Genomic DNA, 9,443 nt, shown 5'->3' on the forward strand with positions numbered 1-9,443 from the left:
CATAATGATGTCTCACGCGATAAGACCTTCGCAGAACGAATTATGGTGATTTCATTTAGGCCTATGCCCACTATCGGTTTTCTAGTCGCAACTCTACAAAAGAGTTTTAAAAGTACACATGCAACTCCTTGAAACTGCCATTGGGGATAATAGTTGCAAGGAGTTGCATTGGTGTGGACTGGCCATTTGCGATTATTCCGTCTGTTACTTCTTTGTTGAATCAACTAATCGAGAATAGCATAGTCTGATTAAGCACCTCTTTGTCTATTTGTTGTACGATCAATCCACTACTTTTGCTGTTGCTTCTGTGTGATACTGTAGTATGATCAAGTAGGGTGTTGGGAAGGGAAAAAAAAGATCAAATTGGAGATTGGAGATTTCTGCCCGACAGACAGCAACGCTATGTCACATCATCATGACACCGTGTGGGAAGAACTGTGGCTTTGTCAATGGGATATTAAAGTATTACCATGTTAGCAACATGATGCCAGCTTGTGACTAATCCTGCTGACTTGTGAAGACAGACAGAGAGTTCACGTTTTGACATTTCTGTGCTAAAGCAAGTGGAACTAACTGGGGCGATTGAGACCCCAGTGTGAACGACAAGCAAATGTTCCTCAGCACTAGCCTACAGGCACCCACAAACACACACACAAACAAACAGGAAACAGACACATTCTCTCTCTCTGGCTCACTCCCCCTCACACGCACACACACACACACACACACACACACACACACTTTGGGGTCTCGCTGTCGGCGCCTTTTGCCCCAGCGTTTCCTGTGTCAAAGAGGTGCTAGGTAACAAGAAAAGGGGAGGTTCTCTCACATTCTCCCTCTCTCACTCTCTCTCACTCACACACACACACACACACACACACACACACACACACACACACACACACACACACACACACACACACACACACACACACACACACACACACACACACACACACACACACACACACACACACATATAAAAACACAGCTTCTTTAATTTGAGCTCGGTTTGTGCGCAACAACAACTACACAAATGAAGTGACGAAAGCAACATGGCTCGTGAAAAATAGTGTCTTTAATCTTTAATCAATTTAGTATCTACACAAAAGATAAGTTGCTACCGTTTCATTATTTGTTTTATACATTGTACCCAGCACCTAAAAACCTTTCCATAAAAAAATATTATATCATTCAAGTTAAAGGACAACTTTGTTTTTTTACAACAAGGATTCATATTTTAGATAGTAATTAGAGAAAAGAAAAGGTGTGTTAAAATGTTTTCATTTGCTTCGTTCTATTGTTTTATTGCGTTTACTGTGCTAAAATGTGGGGCATGCGTATACATGGGGGCATGCGTACAAGTGGCTAAATATGTATTTACACAATAAGATAGCAGTTTCTTTACTGCTATTTACAGTAACACTTCTAGCCCCCATAAGTCACATCCAACCATGAAAGGTTGCGTTGTGTCTTGGGAATGGGCTTATTCTGTGTAAAATGACATATTTAGCCACTTGTACGCATGCCCCCAACCACTGAAATAAGAATCTCTAAAACAATAGAAAGAAGTAAACGAAACCAATTTAACACTCATCTTTTATATTCTTTCATTAGAATCTAAAATATGAACCCTTGTTGTAAAAAACTAAAGTTGTCCTTTAAGAGAGAGAGAGAAAAGAAAAACTTAGTATAAACACTGGTCCTAAGAACCCACAGTACTGTTAGTGTGATATTCTACTACACAGCAAAACCCTTCCAACTGAACATTTTGGCAAAAAAACAGCTTATCTGCAAGCTCACAACACTTCGCGTCGTGACATGTTGTGAGCTCCTAACTCAGCTATTTTCGCGGACGACATTTGGGAGTGGACGGACGGTCTATGTTTTGTGCCATTTCTCAACGTCGTGTCAATAATGTAAAGATAGTGCAAAGTTCCTGCAATTGTCTTTAAAAGGAGTAGTTCACCCAAAGAATCAATCAACTCCCATGAAGCCTTGAGTTCGTGGATATGTTTCCTAAAACAATAATTCAAATTATTGGCTTAAACATTGACACCCGGAATTATTTTATACTTTAGCTATTGAAAAATAGCAGATATACAAGCGAGCTTGTAGATCTGCTATTTTGGAAAATGTGTGCAAATCTTCGAATATATATATATTTTTCAAAACAAACTTTTGTAACTCAAATCTCTTCTTGTGGGGGTCCTGGAACAACATATTTGGAGATGGTGGTCAGTAGCGTTATAGCAAACCGCGGTCGCGTCTGCTTTTTTCGGCCGTTTTTCGCCGCGGACCGGGCCTTCAGACCACCGCGTCCGCCTCGCCCGCCTCGCCACGCATCCGTGGAGGTGTCTCGTGTCCCTCTGCGGACCGGCGTTGGGGAGTTTACAGGCTAGACTTCTAGACCAGCGCAGGACCAGTGTAAACAAAGCTGTTGAAGCAAGCTATTTCCTGAAGAGACGTGATTGGCCGGTAGTGTATCATGTGTGTATGATCTGCAATGTGATTGGCCAACGTATACACAACGTATACGGATGATGCAGATGACGTCATTTTGCCGCGAAATCCCGCCCCTGTCACGGCTAAGTAGAAAACATATAAAGAACAGGCTTTTGGGGCTGAAATGAACGGAGTGGGTGTTCTAAAACTTTAGCGATTTAATAGTTAGGACAATTTTAAGATATGTTTTATAAAAAAAGTTACATAGTATAACTTTAAAGCATAAAATAATGGTTAAAGTGGTTAAAATATAACGTGACACAGATTCGTTCCAGGTCTAAATGGGTTTTAATTGATGGAAAATAGCTCCATTAATAAGGACGAGGTGGTAAGATGCTGCCATAACAAAACTAACAAGTGGCTTTTTTGACAACCTGGGCCAAACTGAACACAAAAAAAGCGCGTTCCTGACCTGCTGTTGATCGGGGCTCGCGCTTCCATGTTAAACGACCATCTTCACACTCTCTTGACTTACAGACGAGAAGAAGAGGTGAGAAGAGGAGAGGAGAGATGAAAGGGGAGGGGAGGAAGGGGATAAAGGATGGAGAGATGAGAGAGAACAAGGAGGGAGGGGGCTCGGAGTGTGAACCTAACAAACAGGCTATTAGTGACCGTGTGCCTGAAAAGCAGTGGTGTAAAAAGTACTCAAATGTTTCACTTAAGTAATAGTGTCAATACTGCAATGTAGAAATACTCTGTTACAAGTAAAAGTCCGGAATTCAAAATGTACTTGAGTAAAAGTACAACAGTATTGGCATCAAAATGTTAAAGTACCAAAAGTAAAAGTGCAACATATTTGAAAATAGTAGATCTACAAGCTCACAACGCGTCGCATTGGGACACGTTGTGACCTTGTAGATCGTCTATTTTCAAATAGCCTAGGAAAAAAATAAGGCTAAAGTCGATTAATGTATGTTTTATAATAATGATTTATATCTGCAACTAGTAACTAAAGTTTTACTAGAGTAAAAGTACAATATTTGGAACCGAGATGTAGTGGAGTAGAAGTAAAAGTATTGAAAATTGGAATTACTCAAGCAAAGTACAGATACTTCAAAATTAAGTATATCTACTTTACACCACTGCTGAAAAGGATGTCCGCCCCTGCCCCTGGCATTGAGTTTATAACCAAAACACTATAAAGCATCTATCCAAAGAATATCTGTCTATGGGAGTTGTATCTCAGCTTGGCACTTCACGTTTGTGGTCATAAGATGTGAATGAAAATAGCTGAACAACGTTCAACATGTCTCACACACCCGTAAATCTCACCCTGAACCAAATGGAATAAATAAGAGAGAGAGAGAAAAATTATTTCATGGTTCAAAATGTGTGAAAAGCAACGTACTTGGTAGAGCAGTGTTTCTTAACCACTGTGCCTGGGGACCTTTGGTGTGCCCCTGAGAAGGGTCAAGTGTGCCCCTTGAAACTGCTTGAAAGCCAGTATTGTATTTATCATTTTAAAAATGATTTAAACTAGTGAAAACAGCCGATCTACAAGCACACAACGCCTCGCGGTGCGACGCGTTGCGTGCTTGTAGATCTGCTGTTTTCACTACTGTTGTGCGACAGCCTTGTATGTTGAAGCAGGGCTTTACTTTGCGGAGAAACGTACACATTTGAAACTTGGAGATACGAGGTTTCTGCCCGACAGTGACGATATTTACACACCCGTATTATGTTGGTGTGCCCATGGATTCTTGGGAAATGAAAAGTGTTCCCATGTAGAAAAAAGGTTGAGAAACACTGAGGTAGAGGTTCCTGGTGAGTGGAATGGCCTCCTCCTCACCTCTGGTGACCTCTCTCTCTCTCTCTCTCTCTCTCTCTCGCATGCGTTCTCCAACAGGAGAGGATGGGTGGGAAAGCTGCCGTCTTTGATCCATTTGGGGATTTGACACAAACAGGAAATGAGTAAGTGGAGTTGGCCACGAGTTTTCACACCTCGGATTTTCCCCCGGCTTCAGAAATGGGATTCTATTAAACGATGATTTCTTTTTTTTAATAATGAACATCTGTTTAAGCCTTTTGGGAGAGCTTTTAGTATGTTTCCTGTCTATACTGATAGGAGAAACGTATTTGAAGACAAGGTTTTTGATCAGCTTACGAATAAATTATTTGTATTAATGATCAATATAATGTACTCTTTCAAAGTAGTGAGTTAGAGTAGTTAGTTATTTCTACATATCATTATTTTATCATTTAAATTTTAACTTCATTATCCAGTATTATTACTTTCCTATTATCATCTTTTTTTCTAATAGCGTATTGTCGCATTACCGAGGTCTCAACGGAACACGTTCAACCAACATGTCACAAGCTTGTACCTGAATGAAAAAGTGACAAATAAATTCCCTCATTCTTTAGTTATAACAGTGATTTAAAAAATCTCTCTTAAATCTCTTCATCACATTTCACGTTCTGGCTTTTATTTAGTCTGTCTCCCCCTCCGGCCCCCGAGTTTTAAACTTCTATTACATCTCGTCTGCTTTCGTTCTCATGCAACCTCGCGTTCTAAACCCCATGCCTGGCAAACCGGACTGTTTACCCTACGGTCGTTTTGTTGTTACCGTTCCATAATGGATAAAACCTTTCCCCTCTAACGGTGTTTGGAAAAGTCCTATACAAACAGAAAACCCGTTATTTATTGTCATAAAGCGTGCGTAATCATCTCGGAAACAAAGTGCTTTTTTTTTTTTTAGTCCTTTCGTTTCTTGCATGTCGTGTTTCTTGGTATTTCCCAGGCTTGGAGTCTGCTAGTGATTAAGTTTAAAGGGGAGTCCAGCCTGCATGCCAGTGGCGTGGCCCCATTCCTGGGCTGTGGTGGCTTGGCTGGACTCCGAGGTCGGGCCAAGGTGAGAATATAAAAAGGCACCGTTTTAAACCACTTTCCCCCCGTGGAGACAGTCTCCCCTATTCTGGGCATCGTCGTCATTATAAGGCCAACATTTTCAAAAAACATTTTGGAGGGGGTTTTTTTCAAACTCGTTTTAGAATTTTCGAAATTTGCCAAAATTAGGGAGAACAGGCAGATCTAAAAGCTCGTAGATTGATATTTTGTCACACGATAAATATGTAGGTAGGGCTTAAATGGTTTAGACGAGGCCACCGTTCGTTCATCTGTAGGAGAGACGGTATGAGAACGGAAACATATCGATGTAAATTGGATCATGTAATCTTGGATAACAGTATCGTTTGTGTGTGTGTGTGTGTGTGTGTGTGTGTGTGTGTGTGTGTGTGTGTGTGTGTGTGTGTGTGTGTGTGTGTGTGTGTGCATGCACGCGCACGCTTTGTACAAGGACGTCTCATGTGGAAGTGGAACTTGAACGAAATCCTTCCTGGATTCATTAACTTTAATGAAATGTAATGGATGTTTTTGTTGGATGAACTTAAGATGTGTCCGATCGTGTTAAGCAACAACATGAGAGTGATGCTACTTTCACTTGGCTCCACCTCTCTCTCTCTCGCTCTCTCTCATACGCTCTGTGCGCCAGTCTTTCAGTCCACCAGTGACTTGAGGTCAGGCAGCCCTTTGAGCTCGAGATCCAACAGCATCTGTCCATAGGCTTTACCCTGGAAATGATAAAGGTGACAGTTAAATTAAGGTTAAGGAGTTCCTGGCTTGAGAAACAACGCATAGTGTGTGCGTGACACAGTGAAAACATTGATAATGTTCACCATCGTAACAGTAAGCTGATGTTGTATCATAGAAGAACACAAATGTGAGACCTTTTTTCAATATTCACCTATTTGCAAAAGAAAAAAGTACAGTTTCATGACAGCACAAATCACTGGTACAAGTCAACTAAAATGAGATCTTAGTAAGCTTTATGGCTTATTTACACAGGAACCACTTTATGTATCTCATAGAACATTGAAAGACAGACGGATAGAACATAGTACTTTACATAGGATAACATCAATTACAAAAGCAGAAAAATGGGGAGAAAAAAAGGCAACATGGAAACATGGGGCATTAGCATAGAGTTATAATAAGAATAGAGAGGACACCAGATATCCCCGCCCGTCCACTTGCATTGAGTTGCTCACCCAGCGCATGAGGCGTTTTCACCCCTCCTTCCGTGTAGTAAAACCGTGACGTAGTGGGGCCACTGTGACGCATTTTTCGTCATAGTTTGTGTTCATGGACGCGCTGGGGCTCAAATTCATGAACGAGCTCTTCCGGTATGAACGCGCGTCAATACAAAGAAGCCTATGCGCGTTCATGTGGTTAGTAGACCCAACTGCAGTACCTCAAAACGGCCACCATGTCCATTTGGTTTCAGGGCGCCCCCAGGGTTCTGGGGGCTTGGGCATTAGTCTATTTACAAGTCTCGAGTAGCAGCCGCCGGAAGGTGACTTTTCATACCAATTTTGAAGGAGGCTAGGGAATAGGGATTTGTACTCCTTTAAGGCTTGCGGAAGGGCGTTCCACTTGTCGGTGGTATAGCTGGAGAATGAATTAGAGCCTTTTATAGTGTTGAATCTAGGTCGAACATGATTAGTGGAGCTGCCTTGTAGACTTGGAAAGCATATACAGTATACGTTGTTAGACCTTTCAACCCGGGAAAGCATCCGTGCCGTTTTGAATCCGGCTACAGGGCTTCCCAGCAAAAGTAATAATTTATATAGCATCACAGTATTTGTACGTTGGCTGTTATAAAAACAGCAGAAGTTCACGATGTGTCACATTGTGGCACGCTGCAAGCTTGTATACCCATATACATTATTAAAGTATTTCTTTTTTTACCGTATACAATTTTTAACACTAATTTCTTCTCTTCTGGCGGTCACCTAGAACAAGACATTTTCAGATGGAGGTCTGTGGCCAAATACATATCGTTTTCGCCCTTGGAACGAAAGCGCTTGACCGCATGAGACAGGCTTTGCGTCAGGAGGACAATGTTTTGATCTTCACTAGAGATGTATGACACACTGGCCGCCACATGTTCTGGTTCATTTACAAACTGCCAGAGCTTTTCAAAGGCACGCACTTCCACGCGATAAAACACCAGGTGTCTGGACGGAGGAAACAATCAGCAAATCATAGCATAAAAATGATGTATTTTGGACTAAATTGATTATTCTGATAAACCCATATACTGTTGGTTACCTTAGTCTTCATTTATACTTTTTTACTTAAAAAATGGTTGTGAGCTGGTAGATGTGCTATTTTTGAAATTGTATTTAACACTTATGTTGCAATGATTTTTTCTCTTCAATGTCTCGCGTTGCCATGGTTACCATAGACTTCCATGTAATTGTGCAATTGTGTAAAAAATGCACGCCCATGCCTAGATGATGCACCACGTGTGTAGATGCTGTTCACAGCTTTCAAACAAAAAAATCCGCTTGGAAATCCGTTCAGGCATTCATGATTTATGGGCCATTATGTTTTCTTCAGATGTAAACAAACATGGCTGCCATGTTTGAAAGAATGGGTTGGTATGGGGGTTAAACATGCAATTTCGCGATCGCGATCATGCCTAATACATTTCTGGAGGTCCAAAAAAAAAATTTGAAAAAAAAAAAAAAATTGTTTTTCAAAAACGGCCCAAACTCGGGAAACTCGGGGTTGGCACAGCGTTGGTATCAGTGTTGTTTTTGGCGGGCATTTTAGATTTAGTCTTAGTCATAGTCTTTTTGACGAAATGCTTCTTAGTTTTAGTCAGATTTTAGTCATTTATATCCCTGATAGTTTTAGTCTAGTTTTAGTCGACTAAAACTCAAAAGGTTTTAGTCAAGTTTTAGTCGACGAACCCACACAAAGGTTTTAGTCCAGTTTTAGTCAATCGTTTTAGTCAAAATGAAAAATGGGTCTTTAAATAAATAAATGAAACAGTCAATAAGGCAGTGGTTCTAAACCTTTTCTGGCTGCGACCCCCAAAATAATCATATTTTAACTGGGGACCCCCACCCTGACGAGCACTAGGAGATGAGGCACAACATTTTGTATAACACGGTTCTATTGTGAAAATAGCAGATCTACATGCTCACAACCCCTCACGTTGCGAGGCATTGTGAGCATGTAGATCAGCTATTTTCACAATTTCAGCCTCTAATATTTGACAATTTGACCTTTGTCAATTTAATTTGTCATTTCAGAGGTTAAAAAAGTCCTTACGTTGTCACTTTAGACATGTACATAAACCCTCAATACACTCTATGTTGTTTTGTTTAAGTTGAGTGAGAAAACAATGTTGCACATTAAAGTTAATCATTTGGGGACCCCCCAAAATCATTTTGGGACCTCTCTGGGGTCTCGACCCACAGATTGACAAACGCTGAGTCCTGTTGTGCCCAGAGGCGTCAATTGGGTATGGCAAGCTATGGCGGCTGCCATACCTTAGCTACAGGGGGAAATAATAAAATGTACTGTAATCGTGCCTGTTGCTAAGGTATGGCAACATGACTGGTGTCACACCAGTCATGTTGCCATACCTTAGCTTTTTCTGAACTGACGCCACTGGTTGTGCCCGGCTGCAGTGAGTACTGTGCTGTGTCGAACACACACACAGCATATTAGTAAACGATTGAGTAGAGGACTTCTTAAAAAGTTTTAGATTAAGACAATTTGCTTGCATTGCGATGCAGCCACGTGCCGTTCTGAATCTGCATCGATGCTGTGACGTTACATAATTGTTACTTTTAGCCTACGTTTGTTGTTGTTTTTCCTCCTCAAGGAACGTGGCTAAATCGTTAGCATGCTTGCGCTTTAGCCCCGTTCCTTTAGCCTTGGAGGAGACTGGAGAGGAATAAAATAATTACAGTCAGGCAGTTTTCAAAGCAGAGAATCTACCAATCATGCGGTTTACAACAGCTTGTGCCGGCGCTACTTTCTATCAACGGCTGCGTTGCCTCTCCACTCCAGTCACTGCTATGCCTGCTTGCTTTCTATGCATGGGAACAGAGGCTAGATGCGCTGCGGTCTGGGGACAGCT

General features: G+C 41.3%; 1 protein-coding gene across 1 annotated transcript in view; it reads right to left on the reverse strand.

Annotated features, from left to right (window-relative positions):
- Positions 1-4,056: 4,056 nt before the first annotated feature.
- Positions 4,057-9,443, reverse strand: part of LOC308298440 (uncharacterized protein) — a 46,619-nt gene continuing 41,232 nt past the window's right edge. The window contains exon 20 of the mRNA XM_080742036.1: positions 4,057-6,075. Coding sequence (XP_080598162.1) covers positions 6,001-6,075 — 75 coding nt within the window. The 3' untranslated portion in view covers positions 4,057-6,000. The remainder of the gene's footprint in view (positions 6,076-9,443) is intronic.

This window comes from Nannobrachium achirus (genome assembly GCF_963921795.1).
Source record: "Nannobrachium achirus genome assembly, chromosome: 14".
In the NCBI taxonomy this organism is placed as follows: domain Eukaryota; kingdom Metazoa; phylum Chordata; class Actinopteri; order Myctophiformes; family Myctophidae; genus Nannobrachium; species Nannobrachium achirus.